Source organism: Cnephaeus nilssonii (assembly GCF_951640355.1).
Source record: "Cnephaeus nilssonii genome assembly, chromosome: 8".
Taxonomy (NCBI): Eukaryota; Metazoa; Chordata; class Mammalia; order Chiroptera; family Vespertilionidae; genus Cnephaeus; species Cnephaeus nilssonii.
In genome coordinates this window covers 90281222-90304794 of record NC_137079.1, presented here as the reverse complement: position 1 = coordinate 90304794, position 23573 = coordinate 90281222, and the positions used below count along the sequence as shown (strand labels likewise).

At 41.7% G+C, this 23573-nt stretch overlaps 1 protein-coding gene and 1 pseudogene across 2 annotated transcripts in view; one reads left to right on the top strand and one right to left on the bottom strand.

Annotated features, from left to right (window-relative positions):
- WDFY2 (WD repeat and FYVE domain containing 2) overlaps nt 1–2428 on the bottom strand; it is a 224106-nt gene extending 221678 nt beyond the window's left edge. Inside the window, exon 1 of the mRNA XM_079778649.1 lies at nt 1918–2428. Within this exon, the coding sequence (XP_079634775.1) occupies nt 1918–2054 (137 nt within the window). The 5' untranslated portion in view covers nt 2055–2428. The remainder of the gene's footprint in view (nt 1–1917) is intronic.
- Nucleotides 2429–9843: 7415 nt separating this feature from the next.
- On the top strand, nt 9844–10374 carry LOC307104067 (large ribosomal subunit protein uL22-like; annotated as a pseudogene). Its single transcript has one exon. The product of its transcript is annotated as a large ribosomal subunit protein uL22-like (transcript).
- The last annotated feature ends 13199 nt before the right edge of the window (nt 10375–23573 follow it).

Below are 23573 nucleotides of genomic sequence, written 5' to 3'. Positions count from 1 at the left end.
TATAGCTAAAAATCACATTGCTTTTGTTCTATAATCAAATGAAATTTATCTTTAAGTTTCTTTCATATATGACACTTCAGCTTCTCCAAATACTTTGAATGCACCCCACTAAAGCTGTTTCCTTCAAGATAAGCACACTGATATGGGAATCAGATTGACTTAGGAGCTGGTTTGGCTCTACCACCAGCTACATGAATTTGGGCAGGTAAATTCTCTGGCCTAAATTTTCTCATATGTAAAATAAGTTGTTAAGAGCAAATAACCTCTAAGATCCCTCTGAAGTTAAAAAAAAAAAAAAACAACCTCAAAGCCTACCTCTACTCCCAAACCATCAACCAAAGCAAAAAGTTTCAAAACTAATATTAAAGGAACCTAGGTTTAACTACCTTTCTCCTTTTACTTGATTCAGCCAACTTACTAACGAATTTCCTAACAGCAGTCAGGTTGACAGTTTCATCTCTAGTAGTTACAGAATGGAGAAAAACGATGTCTATCCTATATTCCTTTAGAAACAATTCTGTAACAAAAAACTTTCTAGGTCCAGAAGCAATCTCTTTAATAGAATTGTGTCTCTATTGAAAAATTAAACACTCATAGACTTCTTTGTGGATTTCAAAAGGTTTCTACATCAATGTATTCCATTTCAGCCATGAATTTCTTCTGTTTATTGCACACTGCTTGCAATTGACATATGTTTTCAATCTTTTCGATTGGATCTGCACAGAAAATAAATTCATTTGGCCATTTGTTTGCAGTATGATGTAGACAAGCACAACATATTCATCCTGGTTATACTGAAGAACCTATGATATGAATATACCTAACAGGAAAATTTTTTGTGGCTACATTGTAAATAAAGTGCTGAAATGACTATAAAGACAGTAATGAACACTTTGTTGCTTTATCTCTGCCTACAATTTTAGGGTATTCTCTACCTCAGCATAATCTGAACTTACATTAAGAAAACCTGCTGTTTTAATGTTAAAGTCCCTTGTCATATACCTCTACAGTGTTAAACTTTTTAGAATGCCAGTTGATATCATCAAAACTACAATTCCAGAAAATATCCTAACTACTAGATTCAAGCAGAATTCCTATGAACATTAGCTTCGTCAACATAATATCTGCATATTAACGGACATTAAATTAAATAAAAAACCCTTTTGTCTGACAAATAAGGGAGAATATTAAAGGCAGAACAAATGACTCCACTTCTGCAAATTAAGCAAAATTAAAGCAAAAAAAAAAGAAAGGAAGCAAGCAAAGGGAAGGAACTCAAGAGCTATTTGCAGCACTGGTCCCTTGCAAATTCTGAAAAGGAAGGCAAAGGAGAGAAGGCGCTTCTTTGACAGGCACTTTTCCTTTGGCCAGAAGCCCCAATAACTCTTTTCACAACTTGCAATACTCATTGATTTCCGTTTAAGATGTCTAGTAGATGTGGATTCGATGGGAATGTCTGGGAGAAGAGTGGCATTTGCTTTCTCGGTTTGGAGCCCTAAGAACTGTACCAGAGCACTCAAACACCCTCAGTTATTTTCGCAGAGGCAGCTGGGGGCAGCCTCCTCACGCACACACCTGCAGGGTCCGGCGGCTCCTTCCTCTCCCGCTCCGGTCCTCAGAGCGGGACCAAGGTCCAGGGGCCCGCATACCGTTAGCCCCAGGGCCACCCTGGCGCCGGCGGGCGTCACCCGGCCCCTGGGAAGCCCAGAGATCACGCCCCGGTCCGAGCTCCGCTTCCCGGAGCCACGCAGCGGCGGCGCGCCGCGGACACCGGCCTCACCAGGATGCGCATTAGAACAGAAACTTGAGGGAGCCCGTCTACACTGGTGCCGACTAGGAGGGACAGCCCCCAACGCGGGTTAGGGGACCGCCGGCCGGTCCCGCCCCTCCTCGCGGCCGCGGGGCAGAGGTCCGTACCTGTCCTCCGAGACGCTGATGACGCCCTCCTCCTTGGGAACGATCACGGCCATATTCACCACCTCCTGGGACCCCTCGACCCGCTGCAGCAGGATCGGCTTGCGGGTCAGCGGCTTGGGCTGGATCTCCGCCGCCATCAGAGGAGGGGGCGCGCCGGGAGCGCCGCTGCCACACGCGCAGAGGGACGGTGTGGAGGAGACCGCTCGGCCAGAGGCACACGCTGAAACAGGGACTCTGGTGGGTCCGAGCGGGACGCCGGGGACCCGCGATCATAGCCTGGCCGCCGCCTCAGGGAACGACTCTGCGCTCCGAGCTGGGAGCCCCGAAACCGCCGGGACCGGCGCAGCCACCCAGCGCCACCGCCAGCCGAGGGGGCGGAGAGCGGAGGGCGGAGCCGGGAAAGGGCGGGGCCTGCCGCAGGGTGTGGCCGCTGGTCCGGCCCAGGGTGGACGGTGCACTTCCGGAGGGCGGGGAAGGAGGACGAAGAGGGGAGGAAACCTTAAAAGGGGCGGGGCGCTGGCGCCCAATGCGCGTGCGTCAGCCCTCTAGCCCATTTCCGCCCGCCCGCCCCGCCCCTCTGCAATTCCCAAACCCTCGCAGCACATTTCCCCAGAACGCATGCGCCTTCTATTCGCTGAGGTTTCCTCCGATCCTCGCCACCATCCACACCCAGTGTTTAGTCCCCTCCCGTTTTAATCTCCCGTGACCGCGCATGTCCACACCCCTGGGAACGCGCTTGCCAGAGGCCTGCCCCTTCCCGCCCCAAAATCCTTCTAAAGAGGGCGGAGTGTGGGGGGGGGGGGGGGGGGGGGGAGAGGAAAAGCGCGCCCGGGCGAGGCCGGAAAAAGAAGAAGCCAGCTGGAGGGAAAGAAGTAGTTGCGACGTGATTAAGCATGCGCACCGGTTACCTGTCCCGAGCGGCTTTCGTGAAGTACGGCGGGAGTCGGCTGACCTCTCTCAAGTAGCACTGGGCCCAGGCCCCCGAGTGACACTGCAGGGGCTCCTGGGAGTTGTAGTTTCTCGGAGCCTTCTCTCCCCTGGCTTTAAGTGACCTATTGCCCAATTCTCTGCGCTCCTGGCCTGGGGAGCTCCGTAGCCTCCCTGGCCATCGGCCGAGTTGCGGCCAGGACTGACCTCTAAATGCAGGGAACTGATGGACAGCTGGGGCTGAACAGGCTATCCTATGCCCTTGGTTCAGGCCGCTGCCCCTAATAGTGTAACTCTAGGGGTGAGAAAAGAAGAGACTCTCTCATGTAAGTGTTTTTGAGGGAGTTTAGAGATCGAATGTAGTATCAACAAACTATATAGGTGGTTACTAGCCTAAGATTACTTTAGCTCCCAAGTTAGAGCTATATCCTCCTTCCCCCCCTCCCCCCAAACTTGACCCCAGGGCCCATTGCTCCTGGTTCTGACTCCTTTCCATTCCTTAGCAATCCAGCCTTTCTAGCTTGCTCCAGAGACAATGGAGTTATTGTGACTATGTTACCAGAAAGGGGACCTGGCCCTGACCAGATTTGCCTAAGGCCAGCTGGCAGTGTGTGGGTTCTTGACTTGGTGCAGAAAAATTTTCACAACAGGAACCCAGGTGAATTTTAGAGGACATTTATTAAAGCTGGGGACTGGGAAACAAAGGGCTGGGGAAATGAGCCTAGGCTGGTCTGCTTTGGCTCACTGAGAAGTCAGAGAACTGGGGGCCTTGGGGACAGGTTCAGGGCGCTTCTCTGGGACAAACTACTGAGGACATGCTCCTGGAAGGAAGAGGGAGTGCTGGGATATTCCTTTGGAGGGGTTTTAAAGGCTGGGCATTTAGAGAGGACCTCAATAGAATGTTCATCAGCTTTATGCTAATGTATCAAAATTAGGTTTATTCTCTTAACTTGATCTGCCCTGTGTGTGGTTGGCAAATGGCGCTATTTGGATTTCTGCTATCTGTTTCCCTCAGTAGGGGGAATTTAAGCTATTTACCCTCTGGTTGGGGTGAGGTACAAACCATTTACTCTTAAGTGTCCTTGGTTTAGGGAAGATAGTATTTACTATATGGCTGCAAACTGCTGTTTAACTATCTCTCTCAGTTTCCCTATTCCTCTTGTCCTGGCTTACTGACCTGGCTCACACAGAACCTCTCTCAAAGCACAGTGCAACTCTTTACCACCTCCAGTCTTTGCAGAAATTCTCTAAGGCCTTAAATGGGTAATTGAGGTATTTTCCAATTTGGGAAATAAAAGCATTTTATTTCTTAAATAAAATTTTATTTTATTTATAAGAACAAAGCATCCCACTTCTCTAAGCCTCAGGGTTCCCATCTATTAAGTGGAGGATAATAACACCTATCTTGGGTGGTTGTTGTCAGGCTTACATATTTCAAGTACCTTCGTGCACAATAGGTCCTTTAAGGTTTAGGGATTAGGACACAGACATACTTGGGGGCCATTTTTGAGCCTACCACCTTGGTTTTAAATACCATCTATATGCTCCTGGCTCCTGTCAACCAATTGTCCTTGGCACCAATTCAACACCAACAGGAATCCCTAATTTGACGTGTGGTGAAGAAGGAAATTTTGTGATACGACATGGCTGTGACAACAGCACACTGCAGAACAACTCAATTGTTAAACAACATGGATGAAAACAGCACAGCTGTAAGGTTGTCCCAGATAGGACATCTCTGTTCTGCTCCTCAGTGGTCTGCTCTGCATGGGCCTGCTTCGCTCTGTTCTAGAAAGGCATCTTTTGTGTTTTAGCTCAGCCAGGGAGAGACAGTCTTCCATTTTCAGTGGAAAAGCTCAGAGCCATAGGGGGACTGGCTAATATGGGCAGAAATCCCGGTCCATATTAGCTAGTCTCTGATTGGTCAGTTCTTAGGCAAATGAGGACTCCAAATCCTTACAGTTTGATTGGTCCAAAACTCACTGTCTTGATTCATCGGAATAGATCCACTCTGATTGGTCGGAACTATGAAGCTCCCATTGAATGGGGAAAGCTTCAGTCCTATTGGTTGAAATAGGGTTCTAGGAACTCCTCTATAATGGTGACTCAGATAGCAGAAACACAGTACAGGTAGGCAGTTCAGTGCAGACTTCTCTGTGAAGTGCAATTTGCATGAGAGGCCCCTGTGCAGAAGTGGCTGCTAGACTCTGTTGTTGTTGTTCTTTTTAATTTGAGCCCAGTTAGCCACCAGGAGCCCTTCTTAGTAGATGTCTTTTTTTCTTCCCTTCAAGGTTTACACTTCATATTCTTATCTCTACCGCTGACCTCATCCCTGAACTCCAGATTCATATATCTAATGCTACTCCACTTTGTCACTTAACTGTTTAAATGTTTCAAATATCCCCAGACAGTATCTTTATAAATGTTTTTTAATTCTCACCCAAGGACATGCTTTTATTTATTTTAGAGTGAGACAGAAAGAGAGAGGAACATTGATGTGAAAGTGAAACATTGATCAGTTGCCTCCCACAATTGTTCAAAACTAATTTCCTAGGACAGTGGTCAGCAAACTGCGGCTCTGTTGACTAATGAGTTTGCCAACCACTGGTAGACTAAATGTTACCGTGTAGTTGGAAGCTGTGAGGATTAGGCAATTGTGGCATATTGTGTGCAAAGAGGTAAAGGGTAGTATATGACAGTGGTCGGCAAACTCATTAGTCAACAGAGGGGCAAACCACGGCTCACGAGCCACATGTGGCTCGCGAGCCACAATTTACCGACCACTGTCCTAGGAGTTGTTCTTGATTTTGTCTTTTTCCTCACAACTCATATCCAAATCATTAACAAGCCCTATCAGCACCACCTCCAAAGTATATCTTGAATTTTCTCACTTATATCATCTCTACCCCAACCCAAGTCATCATAATCTATGGCCTCGACTGCCACAGTAGCTAATTCCTTTCCCTACTCCTTTTTGAGCCCGACCTTCCAAACTTACACGATCCATTTTTATCACAGTAGCCAGAGGATTTTGTTTTAAAATATCAACCAGATCAGTTACACCTCTGCTGTAAAACTCATCAATGGCTTACCATTGCACTTGGGATAAAATACATCTCCAACTTCACCTCTTCTACTCAGTACTCTCCAAGCCCTGGCTTGGAAATTTCCAAGAAACACCCAACCTCCTTCCTGCTGACGGCCTTTGCACCAGGTGTGTTCACCTCCTGGCTACTTTCTTCTCAACACTCAGGCTTCAGCTACAATGTTAGCTCACTAAAGAGTCTTAGCCTTCCACCTCTGCAGTGCTCCATTTGTTCATAACTCTGTCATACCACCCTGTTTTACCTCCCTCACAGTACTTCTGCCCAAAATAACCTTGCTTGTTTCTTATTTATTTCATAATTTTCCTCCACTAGAAGAGAAATAAAAGAGAGAAAGGATATTGTATGACTGCTCATTATTATATTTCTAGCCCCTAGAATAGTACCTAGAATAGTACCTAGAATAGCACACTGTATTTGTTGAAGGAATGAATAGAAAGAAAAAGAGGTTCAAATTTGTTTAACTCTATTCCATTAGAGTATAATGGAAAGACTGGAATCTGTACCTTGCCCTAAATCCTGGGATGGGAAAACTCTTGGGAGAATACATACAACAGACAGATGATAGTAGCAAGGTGAGAGTAATTGGTATCCAAGAGAAAGGCCTAGCATACAATTTCAGAAAGCATAAAACTATCAGAAGCCCAAGTTGAAAACTCCTGCCTGCTCTAAGGAATTAAGACTGCTCAACCCCACTCTCCCACCCACAAGAAAGGGCATTTTGGTGGGGATCAAGAACAGAACGAAGTAGCTTGCTAGAAAAATTGATTATCGTATTCCTTTGTTTATACAGTAAAGAATTTTGGAGAATTTAAGTATAAATATTTAAAGAGTCTGAGTTCTAGTGGCTTGTAAATATTAACATTTATTGTAAACTAGAGGCCCAATACATGAAATTTGTGCATGGGTAGGGTCCCTAGGTCTGGCTGGCGATCAGGGCTGATCTGTAGGGCAACCGGCGGGGTGATGGGGGGGCCGTTGGCACCCACCTTGGCCACCCTGACACTGCCCGTTCACCGGCCCTGCTTGCCAGCCCTGCTCACCGGCCAGCCCCACCCCACCCCATCCAGCCACCCCACCCCATCCCCCCACCCCACCCCACCCCCCCACCCCCGATCACCCCTCCACCTCCGTCAGTCGCCTCCCTCTGCAGAACGACTGGCGGGGTGACCAGGGGGCCCCCCACTGGCACCAGCCTTGGCTGGCCTGGGGCCTGCAGGCTGGGGACAGCTCCTGCATTGAGCATCTGCCCCCTGGTGGTCAGTGCACGTCATAGTGACCGGTCCTTCTGCCATTCAGTCGATTTGCATATTAGGCTTTTATTATATAGGATATTTTTATACTTGAAGATCTTTTATTGAGTACATGAAAAGATGCTCAACATCATTAGCCATCAAGGAAATGCAAATCAAAACCACAATGATGTAACATTTCAGAACTTCTAGGATGGCCATAATAAAAAAGGCAGATAATAACAAATGTTGGCAAAATTATGGAGAAGTTAGAACCCCTCATACACTGCTAGTGAGAATGTAAAATGGTGCAGCCTCCTAAAAGACGGTATGGCATTTCCTCAAATGTTTAAACAATTACCATATGATCCAGTAATTCAACTTCTAGTTATATATATCCAAGTGAAAGGAAAACTTAGGTCTACACAAAAACTTGTACAAGAATATTCCTACAACATTATTCATAATGGCCAAAATATGAAAAATGATTCAAATGTCCATCAACTGATAAATGGATCAAATATTGTATAGTAGTCCTTCTTTGTCCATGGTTTTGCTTTTTGAGGTTTGTGTTACCCTAGGTCAACTGGTGTCTGAAAATTTGAAATGAAAAATTTCAGAGATAAATAATTCATAAGTTTTAAATTGTGCACCATTCTGAGTAGGATGATGAAATCTCATACCACCCAGCACATGATTTATTCCTTTGTCCAGTGTATCCATGCTTGTACCCTCCCTACCCAGGCACAAGAGCAGTAGTGCTATGATATGCCAAAGAGAAGTCATAAAGTGTCTCTATAATGTGAAAAGGGAAGTACTGTACAATAAGATATTCTGTGAGAGAGACCACATTCATGTAACTTTTATTACAGTATATTATTATACTTGTTCTATTTTATTATTGGCTGTTGTTGTTAATCTCTTACTGGGCCTAATTTACAAATTAAACTGTATTATAGATTTGCATGTATAGGAAAAACATGTATACATAGGGTTCAGTACTATCCGAAGTTTCAGGCATCCACTGGGGGTCTTGAAATGTATAACCACACTATATTCATACAATAGGATATTTGGCAATAAAAATAAATGAAATACTGATACATGTTATAACATGGATGAACCTTGAAAATGTTTTGTTAAATAAAAGAAGACACTTGCAAAGGATCACATGTTTTAAGATTCCATCCAGAACAGGCAAATCCATAGGAATAGAAAGCAGATTGTGGTTGCCAGTAGAATGTGGGGAAAAGAAGTGTAAGGGTGGCCAAGGATGCTGACTGAAGAATGTGCAGGATTTCTTTTTGAGAGGATAAAAATATTCTAAAATGGATTTTCATAGTGGTTGCACAACTCTGTGAATATACTAAAAGCCATTGAATTGTACACTTAAAAATGGTGAATTTTATGCTATATGGATTTCAGTTGTTTATTACCCAAAATTATTTTTTATGATCCCTTGACAAATTCTATTATATCTATTTTATTGAAAGCAAACTATTGGAAACCACCTGACTTCTGAAAGAATCCTATATAATAAAAGCCTAATATGCAAATTGTCTCCTCGGGCGGTTGTTTGACCAGGAGTTTGACCAGGAGACTGGGAGTTCAACCACTCGCTATGACATGCACTGACCACCAGGGGCAGCGCGGAACATGGCAGGAGTCAGCGACATGGTGCTGGCAGTGGGCAGCAGTGGAGGCACTGCTGGCCCGAATGGGTTTCAACAGGAGTGGGACCACAGTGGGATGGTGGAGCAGGTGAGCGGGCAGCACCAGGCCAAGGCGGGTGCAAGCAGGGGCCCGATCGCCCTGCCAATCACCCTGCAGACCGCGACCAGCGGCAGTGGCAGGGGACAGGGCTGCTACCCGGCTCCCAGGCACTGAGGGAGCCGGGTGGGGAACCCAGCCCCAATCAATCGCCCTACAGGTGGTATGGTGAAACAGGTGAGGGGGCAGCGCCAGGCCAAGACAGGGTGCCAGGCAGGGCGAGGCTTCAAGGCTGGGGGTGCGAGCTGGGGCCTGATCTCTGCAGGCCACCCTGAGGGACCCCACCCATGCACGAATTCGTGCACCGGGCCTCTAAGTTGTTTACATATTCATTAAAGTAATTTATTTCTCAATTTCTGAAAAGTATACAAAAACATATTTTATGACTATTTCTTCTATCTGTTATTCTTTCAATTAACCCTATATATTGAAAGAGAATAGGGAAAATTTAGAATGTTTTAAATTCAGTACAGTTTTTTAAATAAAATGCTTTTATCTCATCACACTCTTAAATATATTTTCCTCCAAATCCTAGAGCTGCAGACTTTTTATGGAAAAAGTCCACCATATAGCCTAATTGTCAAAGTTCTATTGTCAAACCAATTAGGTAAAACAAACTTACTTTCTGTCAGAAAAATTCTGACTTTATTTTTCCATTCAAATGAATAAATGTTATTATGTATTTTGAGGAATATTTTAAAAATATAATGGAATGCATCCTGTAAGATGGATTATTAAGTGTAGTCAAGAATTCAATTATGTAGATCTCAGATAATTAATTTATCAATTTTTAATAAGTATGAAAACAAATATGCTTTTCTTATTACCTAATGTAATACAATGTGTGGCTTAAATTATAAATTTTGGTAAAGCAAGAAAGGTGACCTCTGAAAATGGCTCACTATTCACTTGACCCAGAAAACCCCACAAAATCATGCAAATCAAGAGGTTCAACTCTTCGTGTTCAATTTAAGAACACTCGAGAAACTGCCCAGGCCACCAAGGTATGCATATTTGAAAAGCCACCAGGTATCTGAAGGATGTCACTTTACAGAAGCAATGTGTGCCATTCTGTCCTTACAATGGTGGAGTTGGTAGATGTGCCCAGGCAAAACAGTGGAGCTGAACACAGGGCTGGTAGCCCCAAAAGAGTGCTGAATCTTGGCTGCACGTGCTTAAAAATGCAGAGCACTGCTGAACTTAAGCTTTAGATGTACATTCTCTGGTCACTGAGCACATCCAGGTGAACAAAACTCCCAAGATGCAGTGTAGAACTTACAGAGTTCATGCCACATTGAGATGATCCTTACTAAAAAGGAGAAGGTTATTTCTAAACAGAGGAGGTTTCATCCGAGAAAAAGATATCCCAGAAGAAACTGAAGAAACAAAACTTATGGACTGGGAGTAAATTCAGCATAAAATAAATGCTAATAAAAGTAAAAGCAGAATGTTGGTTGTTTTTATCAGCAAATATATTTCAGGTGTACTTACAAGATGGATCAAACAAGTTTTCTACAGATTAGAATTAAAACATAGACTATTCTATTTTAAAAAGTGACAAAAGGTCCAGTTGGTATAGCTCAGTGGTTGAGCATTGACCCAGGAACTGGAGATCTCGATTCGATTCCCTGTCAAGGCACATGCCCAGGTTGCGGGCTCAATCCCCAGAAGGGGGCGTGCAGGAGACATCTGGTCAATAATGTTTTTCTCTCATTACTATTTTTTTAAATATAATTTTTATTGTTGATAGTATTATAGATATCTCCCATTCCCCCGCCCACCTCACCACCATCACCCCTCTTTGCCTCCATCCTCCCAGCCCCTACCCATGCCCCCTGGTCTTCACTACCCTATAGACAGTGTCCATGGGCTATGCATATAAGTATACAAGTTCTTTAGTTTATCTCTCCTCGTCCCCACAATCCCACATTGAGGTATGTCGATCTGGTCCATGCTTCGGGTCTTACTTTGTTGGTCAATTCATTTTGTTCATTAGATTCCACAAATAAGTAAGATCATGTGATATTTGTCTTTCTCAAATTGGCTTATTTCATGTAGCATAATATTTTTCAGGTCCATCCATGCTTTCCATGCTGTCCCAAAGGGTAACAGATCCCTCTTTTTTATGGCTGCATAGTATTACATGGTGTAAATGGGATTACTGGGTCAAATGGAAGTTCCATTTTTAATTTTTTGAGGAAACTCCATACTGTTTTCCATAGTGACTGCACCAGTCTGCATTTCCACCAGCAGTGAACTAGTGTTCCCTTTTCTCCACATCCTCACCAGCACTTGTTGTTTGTTAATTTCTTTTTTATAATAACCATTCTGAAAGGTGTGAGGTGATATCTCATTGTGTTTTTAATTTGCATTTATCTAATGGTTAGTGACTTTGAGCATTTTTTTTCTTGGCCATTTGTATGTCCTCTTTGGAGAAATGTCTATTCAGGTCTTCTGCCCATTTTTTAATTGGGTTGCTTATCTTCCTTTTGTTGAGTTGTATGAGTACTTTATATATTTTGGATATTAACCACTTATCAGATGTATCATTGGCAAATATGTTCTCCCACACAGTGGGTTCCCTTTTCATTTTGATGGTGGTTTCTTTTGCTGTGCAGAAGCTTTTTATTTTGATGTAGTCCCATTGTTTATTTTCTCCTTGGTTTCCTTTGCCCTAGGAGATATATCCATAAACATATTGCTATGGGAGATGCCTGAGATTTTACTGCCTATGTTCTCCTCTAAGATTTTTATGGTTTCCTGCCTTACATTTAAGTCTTTTATCCATCTTGAGTTTATTCTTGTTTATGGTGTAAGTTGGTAGTCTAGTTTCATCTTTTTACATGTGTCTGTCCAGTTTCCCCAGCTCCATTTATTGAAGAGACTGCCTTGATTCCATTGTATGTTCTTGCCTCCTTTGTCAAATATTAATTGACCTTAATGGTGTGGGTCAATTTCTGGGGTCTCTGTTCTGATCCATTCATCTACACCCCTGTTCTTGTGCCAGTACCAGGCTGTTTGGGTTACAATGGCTTTGTAGTATAGTTTGATATCTGGTATTGTGATCCCTCATACTTCGTTCTTCATTCTGAAGATTGTTGCAGCTATTCGGCATCTTGTATGGCTCTATATAAATTTTTGGAGTATTTGTTTTAGCTCTGTGGAGTATGCCATTGGTATTTTAATAGGGATTGCTTTGAATCTATAGATTGCTTTGGGGAGTATAGATATTTTAATGATTTAATTCTTCCAATACATGAATATGGTATACACTTCCATTTTTTTGTATCTTGATCTATTTCTTTTTCAGTGTCCTATAGTTTTCCAAGTATAGGTCTTTTGCCTCCTTGGTTATGTTTATTCCTAGGTATCTTATCTTTTTGTTGCAATGGAAAATGGGATTGCTTTTTTAGTTTCTCTTTCTGAGAGTTCATTATTGGTGTATAAAAATGCCATCAATTTCTGGCTGTTGATTTTGTATCCTGCTACCTTACTGAATTCATTTATTAAGTCTGGTAGTTTACTAGTGGAGTCTTTGGTGTTTTCTATGTACAATATCATGTCATCTGTGAATAATGACAGTTTTACTTCCTCCTTTCCAATTTGAATGCCTTTTATTTCTTCTTCTTGTCTGATTACTGTGGCTGGGACTTCCAGTACTATGTGGAATAAGAGTGGTTAAAGCGCAACCCTTGTCTTGTCCCTGTTCTTAAGGGAAACACTTTTAGTTTTTGCCCATGGAGTATTATGTTGGCGTAGGTTTGTCATAAATGGCCTTTAGCATGTTGAGGCATGATCCCTATATCCTCATTTTGCTGAGAGTTTTTATTTTTTTTAAAAAAAGGTGCTGGATTTTGTCCAATGCTTTTTCTGCATCTATTGATAGGATCATGTGTATGTATCTTTCAATTTGTTTATGTGATAGATCATATTTATTGATATGTGAATATTGTTCCAGCCTTGCATTTCTGGAATAAATCCCACTTCGTCATGGTGTATGGTCTTTTTAAGATATTGCTGGATCCAATTTGCTAATATTTAGTTGAGCATTTTAGCATCTGTGTTCATCAGGGATATTGGCCTGTAATTTTCTTTCTTTGTAGTGTCTTTATCTGGTTTTGGAATTAGGATAATGCTGGCTTTGTAGAAAGAGCTTGGAATTCCTCTTGGATTATTTGGAATAGTTTGGAGGAGGGTAAGTGTTAGTGCTTCTTTGAATGTTTGATAAAATTCACCTATAAATCCATCCAGTCCAGGACTTTTTTACTGGAAGTTTTTAAATCACTGCTTCAATTTCACTAGTTGTTATTGCCCTATTCAGGTTTTCTGATTCTTCTTGATTGAGTTTTAGAAGATTATATGTTTCTAGCCAAAACCGGTTTGGCTCAATGGATAGAGCGTTGGCCTGCGGACTGAAAGGTCCCAGGTTCGATTCCGGTCAAGGGCATGTACCTTGGTTGCGGGCACATCCCCAGTAGGGGGCGTGCAGGAGGCAGCTGATCGATGTTTCTCTCTCATCGATGTTTCTAGCTCTCTATCTCTCTCCCTTCCTCTCTGTAAAAAATCAATAAAATACATTTAAAAAAAAAAGAAAAAAAATAAATTAAAAAAAAAAGATTATATGTTTCTAGGAATTTGTCCATTTCATCCACATTGTCCAATTTGTTGGCATATAGTTTTTCATAGTATTTGCTTACAATCCTTTGTATTTCTGTGGTGTCCATTGTTATGTCACCTTTTTCATTTCTGATTTTATTTATTTGGGTCCTCTCTCTTTGTTTCTTAATGAGTTCGGCTAGGTGTTCATCAATCTTATTTACCTTTTCAAAGAACCAGCTCTTGGATTTTTTTATCTTTTGTACTGTCTTTTAGTGTCTATGTCATTTATTTCCGCTCTGGTCTTTATTATTTCCTTCCTCCTACTTCCTCTCGGCTTCTCTTGCTATTCTCTTTCTAATTAATTTAGTTGTAGGGTTAAATAGTTTATTAGGCCTTTTTCGTGTTGTTGTTGTGTGGTGTGTGTTTTTTTAGGTAGGGCCATAGTGTTGTGAACTTCCCTCTCAGGACTGCTTTCGCCGTGTCCCATAGGTTTTAGGTGGTTGTGTATTCATTTTCATTTGTTTCCAGAAAGTTTTTAATTTCTTGTTTGACCTCATTGGTAACCCATTCATTGTTTAATAACATGCTATTTAGCCTCCATGTATTGAGTGTTTTTGAATTTTTTGTTGTAGTTGATTTCTAACTTCATGCCATTGTGATCCTAGAGGGTGCTTGGTATTACATCAATACTCTTGAATTTGTATATCCATCTTACTGAATTTGTATAGACTTGTTTTGTGCCCTAACATGTGGTCTACCTTTGAGATCTCTCTCATTACTGATATTTCTATCATCTATCTCTAAAAATCAATAAAAAATATTTAAAAAGTAACAAAAAGTATAATATTCTTTCAATAATTATGTGTATGTGAATATATATTGCACTCTGTTGTTGAACTCTTGAAAATAATTAAATAAAAATCAAATAAAATATCATATATGGTTACTGTAGTTTGATTAGAAATCATAAATTTTCTTATCTATTTAATGAAGGGGAAGATATATACTCTCAAGAAATAATCAGTCTAGGACTAGTATATATTTAATTTTTTGTTAGTAGGAAATTAAAAAATGAAACTTTTTATAAAATAAAAAAGGTGATGATTGACCATAAGTGAAATAAATATTCAGTATGGTTTGAGAGATAGGTTCTACCTACTTTATTGAAGAACAGTCATTAAATCCAAAAAAATAAGTTTCACAATGGTTTTTGCCAATGTATTTTGAAACTTGATAGTACTGAAAAATGTTGCATGGAAAGGAATCAGTATCACTAATATTGTCTACTTTGGCTTCTCTAAAATCTTTTTTTTTTCCTTAGTTAATGACTCATGCTGAGGATGAAAGTAGCTGAAAAGAAATGCTTTCATTTAATGAGTAAAGATTTTTAGGGCATTCACTATTCTTATTGCAGGTTTCTTAGTGTTGCTCTCACAGCACTCCCCTTCCAGAATGAAGCTTTCTTTGATAACAGAGGAGATGGAAGAGACAAAGTCATTAAACAAAATTAAAAAAACACCCATTACTCCCAAAACGTTACTCTATTTTATATTAGAATCCAGAACCTCTTAAGAGGAGCCAAAATATCCTTGTTTTTCTCCTTTATCAGAAATATTTATGACAAGAAACACCAGAAAGATATGTGGGTTAAGTAACCTTATAAAGCATTAAAATCACCCCAAATCAATACTTTGTAGTATCTTTTTTTTCTTGTTTCTTTTATCCAGGGCAAGTACCACACTAAGATTTGAGATGGGTAAAGGATATGAAATGGGAGAATATCTGATGTAAATGTAGGCACATGCTCAGGCAAATTGATTTTAGGACCAATAAAATTTGAGGATATGGAAATGGATATTCTTAAAATGATTCATGTCCATGTACTACTTGAAAACAGAACAGAATCCCATGGTACATAGTTTGGACACCACTGATCTAGGAAACAGAAAGGGGGCTGAGGCTCTAGCAGGGCATAGAGCCTTTTTGGGTAGAGAGGGGATTAAAGGAAAGGAATTCTGCATAGTCATTGGACCAAGGCAACTTCTTTTGGATTAACTCCTCACTTTTGGAAGGCCAATTATAGGGAACAGGGTGAGACCAGTGAGAAGGCTCAGAACAGAGCATAAAATCCTTTTTAGCAGTAAACAGCATGCATTTTTTTTTTTTTTTTGGCTTGTCTTCAGCACCCCAGCTTGGCAGTAGGGAGAGAGAGAGAGAGAGAGAGAGAGAGAGAGAGAGAGAGAGAGAGAGAGATATTTCTCTACCACAAACAACACACATGTTTCTGACACGAGCCCCTAAAACATGTATAGATTCCTACATGCTAAGAGCATCTTTTATTCTAATGAGGTGACTCCGGGTGGGCTCCTTCGTGGGGGCTGGTTACCAGAAAGATCAAGCCATGGTTAGAAGTTTTACCTTCCCCCACTTCTCTAGAAAGAGGAAAGGGACTCGAAATGGAGTTAATAATTGATAGTGCCTATGTAAGGAAGCCTCCATAAAATCCCAGTAGTGTAGGGTTTGGTGAGCTTCCAGGTGGGGGGCATATCCATGTGCAGGGAGGGTGACACACCCCAAGTGCACAGGGACGGAAACTCCTATGGTCAGGATCCTTTAAGACTTTGCTCTGTGTGTCTCTTCATCTGGCTACTCATTTGTATCTTTTATCAAATCTTTTAATTAACTTGTAAACTTAAGTGTTTCCCTGAGTTCTAGCAAATTATTCTAATTCAAGGAGCTGGTCATGGGAACTTCCGACTGATAGCCAGACTGGACAGAAGTGTGGGTCCTGGGGATTTACTACTTGCAATGGCATCTGAAGTGAAGAGCAACCTGTTATGGGATTGATCTGGATTTGATGCTACCTCCAGGTAGACAGTAAGTTGAACTGCAGGACACCCAGCTGGTGTCAGAAGTGCTGTGCATGTGGTAGCAGTGTCAGAGTAAAGGAGCCACACAGGAGGAGGATTTTTTCTTCAGCAGGGGGCAGGGGATCCTGGCTTCCTCAGATGAAATGTACACATAGTGAGAAGAATCTAGGTCACTAGTTTGAAACCCAGAGAAGCAGTCAGTCAGCATCAGGGACATTTGATAGCCAGCTAGGGTCCAGAGCAGGGGATTCACATCTGCAGCAACAACTTAGGAAAGCAATGCCAGCCCCCAGGTCAAGACTGGTGTTGTGAGCAGAAGGCCTAGACAGGGTCTTACATGTCAGCGCTAGGGAACAAGGTCTGAGTATAACCACTTAACCGTGGCCTGTAGAAAATCATTTAAGCTATTGGAGTCCCCCTTTCTTCATCAGGACCGTGAATAACTACAGCACCAATCTTACGGACTTGTGAAACATGAATAAGAACATTCATTTGAAGAAACAGACCAGTGCCTGGCAAGTAGCTCCTCTAAGGGGAGAGGGGCAAGACTAGGAGTTGAAAAGGAACCATAGGGCGTACAGATAGAGAAAAGAAAAGAAGTGGAGATAATTTAGGCTCAAAACAAGGGAGAAATCTAATTATCAGAAGTGGGTCGCAAGTCAATTCCAGACCTTCTTGCAACAGAAGTTCTGACTTTTCAAATGACTAAAATCTGAGACTAGAGAATTAAAGATAACTTCCACTCTTTTTTGAAATCAGAAATTTAAAATTCATTGTTTTGAACTTTAAATTTTCTTGCTGACTCAAATATACATTAGTGGTTCCCAGGAATGCTTACAAAAATCCCTACAAATAAAACTAATGGTTCCTTGATATAGAACTACCATTACGAATAATACTTCTCTGGAAGAATATTTTTGAAGTTACCTCTAGGAACATCATATAAGCATTCCTCCTTTTTGTCTTCCTTCTCCTTTCTCCGTTCCCTTGCCAGCAGTAGGTACATGGACCCTCTCAGCCTGGCTGCACTTTTTAAAAACACAGATCCCTGCCCCCTATCACCAAACAACTAATTTTGTTTTTCTGGAAACTTAGCCTGAGAATCTGAATTTTTATAAAGCGTTTTGGGTGATTCTAATGCAAGTGGCCCTAGACATCTAGTCTAATCTTGGAACCACAGACCTGGGAATCTGATGGAAGGGTGCAGAAAAGATGATCAGCAGTATGGAGGGCTGGGCCTCCAGCCATGAGCACCTCTCTCATTTCCTTTTCTTTCCCAGCATGAGAGACTAGCCAAACTTCTTGTTCTTGCACAGGTAGCATCTAGTGTTTCTGATCAGACCAGTGTCTTTTTTGTTTGCCCCACTGAGTAACAGAACACAGCCTGTGGCTTTCCCTGTACTGGAATGGAAGTAAGCACAAGGCGTTTGCAAGGCTTTTCTCTCTCTCTTTTTTTTAAAATATATATATATATATATATATATATATATATATATATATATATATATATTTCTTTATTGATTTCAGAGAGGAAAGGAGGAGAGAGAGATAGAAACATCAATGATGAGAGAGAATCATTGATTGGCTGCCTCCTGCACGCCCCCTACTGGGGATCAAGCCCGCAACCCAAGCATGTGCCCTTGGCCAGAATCGAACCTGGGACCCTTCAGTCCGCAGGCTGACGCTCTATCCACTGAGCCAAGCCGGCTAGGGCAACAAGGCTTTTCTCTTAATCTTCCTCTCCAGTCCTCTCTAGTTCTCTCTAGCCGAGACAAGCTTGGGCTAACAATGGTTTTTTATGTATACAAAGGGTTGGATTAAGGTTCATCTATATATATATCTAAATTTCTATATCTATGTATTTGTTTAAATAAACTTTTTTTTAGAGAAGTTTTAGGTTCACAGCAAAATTGAGTTGAAAGAACAGAGTGTTCCCATGGATCCCCTGCATCCACATATACACAAACTTCCCCTTTATAAACATTCCCCACCAGAGTGGTACGTTTGTTACAATAAATGAGCGAATATTGATACATCATTATCATCCAAAGGTTCACTCTTGGTGTTGGACGTTCTGTGGGTTTAGACAAATGTATAATAACAGGTGTTCATTATAATAATAGCTTCACTGCGCTAAAAACCCTCTGTGTCCTGCCCATTCACCCTCCCACCCCACCCCCTGGCAACCACTATTTTTTTGTTTTTATCTCCATACTTTTGCCTTTTCCAAAATGTCATATAGTTGGAATCATACAATATGTAGCCTTCTCTGACTGGCTGCTTTCCCTTATTAATATGCTTTTAAGGTTCCACCATGTCTTTTCATGGCTTAGGACCTCTTTTCTTTTTAGTGCTAAGTAATATTCTATTGTCTGACTGTACCACAGTTTATTTTTCCATTCATTTACAGAGGACATCTTGGTTGCTTCCAAGTTTGGGCGAGTATGAATAAAGCCATTATAAACACCCATGTTCAAATTTTGTGTGAACATAGTGTTAAATCCCTTTGAGCAAATCCAAGGAGCCCAATCACTGGGTCATATGGTAAAAGTATGTTTATTTTTGTAAGAAACTGCTAAACTGTTATCCAAAGTGGCTGTATCATTTTGTATTTCCACCAGCAATAAACAAGAGTTAGGTCACCTATATTTCAGGAGAAAAACAACTCTCCTAGAATTTTCTACAGAGGAACTAAGAGGGCAGGACAGGATGAAGTGGGAGTAGAAACCAACTTTACAAAAAAATATAACAATTAGGGTAAATAGTTAAAGAAAAGAGATAAGGAATAAGGGATATACATTTCTGTTTCTTTGTTTCCTCTTTACTAATAACTTTCATGCTATCATGGACCTGCCCATACACTAGCCCTGAATTGGACTGAAGTGAGAGGTGGGGACTGACTGACGACCTAGAGCAGAGGAACACCAAGTGCATTTGGTCAAGAGGAAGTGAATCTACTCTTCCTAGAACATGGTGTTTCTCAAAAGCAGAAATTAAAACTTAAACTCATCAGTTTGCCATTCGAAGATCATAAATCTACTAGAATCTTTGGTTTAGCCCAAGAAAACTCAGACCACTTTACAAATCCATGGACACTGTCTTTGTTCATTCTTATTTCCAGCAAATATTTGTTCAGTGCCTGCTCCTGCTATGTGCAAGGGAGTGAGCTAGGTGCTAGATATGATTAACTCTTGTGAAAACAAGGTCCAAGCTTGATTCAGCTCATATCTTGATTTCATCATTAGAGGGCCACTGGCTCTAGGGCACAATGAGCAAGAAGAAAAGAGGACTTGGCCTGGTCAGTGTGGCTCAGTGGTTGAGCATTGAACTATGAACCAGGAGGTCACTGTTCTATTCCCAGTCAGGGCACATGCCGGGCTGCAGGCTAGATCCCCAGGGGGGCATGCAGGAGGCAGCCAATCAATGATTCTTTCTCATCGTTGATGTTTCTATCTCTCTCTCCCTCTTCTTTCCTCTCTGAAATCGATACAAATATATTTTTTTCAAAAGAAAAGAGGACTTGGTGTGACAAGCTTTAGGTTTAAAAATAAAGGTCAAGACTATGCTCAGGTTCTGTTGTACAATTATGTGGTCAGTTCTGCTGTGAATCTGCTGCATCAACTAATGTTTAATAGAATGTATGAAGGAATTAAATGGAATCTATGGGGAATGAATATTCCTCATATAAAATAGTTACATGGCTGTGTGTGTTGTGTGAAATATATCATTTAGGCAAAATGATTTATTCATTTGGAAGGAATCAGTCCCTAACTTTGATATATAATTACAGTTTCTTACTAAGGAATGGAAATTTTGTCTCTGACAACTTTTGGGGATAACGCATTTTTCTACATGTACCTGCTTTTGGTTCCATTTTACACCTATAATTATACACATGGGGAAGATAAATGATTCTGTTAACAAAGGACGAGATCATCTTTATCCTCAAGGACCTTGACTGAAGGTCAGTGGTTAATGAACAAAACTCTAATGGTGTCACAGGAGTCCTGGCAAAATGGCATATGAAACTCTTTGAATATATCTGATGACACTTTTAAAAACTTTTTGCAAGCTTCAAGGATTGACACAGCACAGCCATCGTACATATGAACCAACTGTTGTAGTATATGTGTAAACCTCACTGAGCAGGGTTTTATGAAAAGCACTTCCCATCCTCAGAATGTGTACTCAGCCTTTTATAAACAGAAACCCAGCCTTTCTCTCCTGTTGTACTGCCCCTAGCATTAAGCACAGTGCAAAGGCATGAAGGGGCTCAGTAATGACAGTGAGCACTAAAATTAAATGAATCTTAATATCTTTGCAGAACAGTTTCCATTCAAATGGAGCAGTGAAGAGTCACATAGCCATATTTTTCCTATCAATAGAATTTATTTGGCAGCTAATAATGGAGGCCAAAGAGATCAGGGCAAATGTTATCAAAGATGCCTCCTCTTGAGTAAAATTGGTTAAGATCAGATTAATTTTCCTCAAGAGCAATACATACCATGGGAAAAGAGCCTTTGTGCCAATTGACTCAATATCATACTTATCCTTTAACTGCCTTTCTGTCTTTAGGGAGTGGGGGTAGCAAAAACAAACAATTAATAAAAAACGCCTCAATGATGAAAAAGAGGAGAGCAACAAAGAAGGGAAGGGGAGCCCGCATAGCATTGGGTGATACGAATCAGTGGTGGTTTGGTCCATGTGGGAGACTCAGACCTCACCATCTCAGACAAAAAGCAATTTCTTTGTTACAACACCAGCCTGGGAAGTGCCTACCGATCAGTCTGTGGAAGGGGCGATGCGGCAAAACTTGGGGCTAAGAATAAGTCTGACCTGTTCACCCATCAGTGAATCTGAGGGACCCTTTATTCTCTGGAAGAATTTTGGCAGAGAGCAGGACAGGGGCTGGACAGTGTGGCCCAGGAAAGAAGACCCATCCTGCCCACCTTGAGCACAAAGGGGGCGGCCCTTTCCCCACCTGTGGAACAGCTGGCTCTGCCCCACCCTGCTGTGACCCAAGGCAAGGAGGAATGACTCTGGTCTGGAATTCTGTGTCCATGTGGCTAGGTCTAGCAGTGCAGAGGACTTGGACATTTGGATTGATGGGAGTCTGGGTGAAGGCCCCATACAGTGGGGGCTGACTGCAATGAAAGATTGAAGTGCAAAGTGTGACTAATTTTTCAATTTTTATATTTTGACCCCACCTGCTTGGTGTGGTGACAAGGGAGTGCCAGCAAGCAAGGCAGAGCTGAGGCATTGGAAATATAGGAAATACTCACCCGCCCTGCTACAAGCTATGGGCATCACCATCAATGCAAGTCTGTTTAAACCATCCTGGCCAGGGCCCAGATACCCCTGCAGAGCCCAGTTCTGTGGGGAAAGGGAGAACAGCTCAGAACAGGGACATTAAAGGTACAACACCTGAGGCAGGCCCTGCCTCTAGGCTATGGAGGCCCTGCCTGCCAAACAACTTAGGGATCCACCCTACTGTGGTTCAGTTGCCTGCCCAGGGCTAGGAAGTGACAGTGACTCACATTGGCTTACACCAGAGAACCTCCCAGGACCCACACACTAAGGGGCCAGATTCAACAACATTGAGGCAAAATCCAGCAAGCTCTACAAATTGTAGATCTAAAGTATTCTTTTTTAGTCTTTTGTTCTTGCTTTTGGTTTGATCTTATTTTGGCTTGTTTTGTTCTGTTAGCACCTGTATAACAGTTGGCACGATGTGGTCGAGTTAAGACTCATAGTTAGCAAGCCTGAGGGCTGAGCCCGCCCACTACAGGGACAATATAAATCAAGACCCAAATACAATAGGAGGGCACACATAACTCACACAAGGTGCGTTCTTAGAGTACCCAGCTCATAAGATCAAGGAGACTACACAACTGGTTCCCACAATAAGGCCACCCCACCAAGACCAGGAGGCATAGCATTCTTATCCAATATACAGAAATAAACGCAAAGAAACAGCAAAAATGGGGAAACATGAGGAATCAACAGAAAAAAAAAGTTAAATGAATTGGAGGCAAGCAATGTATAAAGTAATGTTTTTTTAAGAATGCTCAACAGCATGGAAAATGACATAAAAACTATGAAAAACAACCAGTCAGAAATGAAGAATGACAGAGCTGAAATAAAGAATACACTGGAAGAAATTAGAGGTAGGTTAGTAGAAACAAAAGATTGAATCTGCAAATTTAAATACAAGGTAGGAAAAAATCAAGCAGAGCAGCAAAAAGAAAAAAAATACTTTAAAAGTTTGAATACAGTTTGAGGGAACTTTGGGACAACAGGAAAAGAACAACATCCACATCATAGGAATTCCAGAAGGAGAAGAAAGTGAACAAGGGATAGAGAACCAGTTTGAAGAACTAATGACAAAAAACTTCCCTAACCTGGTGAAGGAAAAAGTCACATAAGTTCAGGAAGCACAGAGAGTTCCAATCAAGATGAAACTGAAGAGACCCACACCAAGACACATCATAATTAAAATGACAAATACTAAAGACAAAGAGAGAATCTTAAGGGCAGCAAGAAAGAAACCTACAAGGGAGGTCCCAAAAGGCTGTCAGCTGATTTCTCACCAGAAACACTATAGGCCAGAAGGAAGGGCATGAAGTATTCAAAGTAATAAAAAGTAAGGATCTGAAACCAAGACTGCTCTATCCAGCAAGACTATCATTCAAAATTAAAGGTGAAATAAAGACCTTCCCAGACCAAAAAAAGGCTATAGGCTTATTACCACCAATCCAGCATTGCAAAAAATATAAAGGGATTGCTGAAAGAAGAAAGAGCTCAGCCACCATGGCTCAGTGGTTGAGCATCCATCTATGAACCTAAAGGTAATGGTTTGATTCCCAGTCAGGGCATATGCCTGGGTTGCAGGCTCTATCCCCAGTGTGGGGCATGCAGGAGGAAGCTGATCAATTATTCTTTCTCACCATTGATGTTTCTATCTCTCCAACCCCCTCTCCCTTCCTCTCTGAAATCAATAAAATAAAATAAGAAGAAAGAAAGAGAGAGGAATATAGGCATAAAGAATAAAAAATGGCAATAAATAAGTATCCTATATAATAAAGAGCTAATATGCTAATTAGACCGAACAGCAGAACGACCATCTGGACAACCTTGTGGCTGAGGCTGTGAAG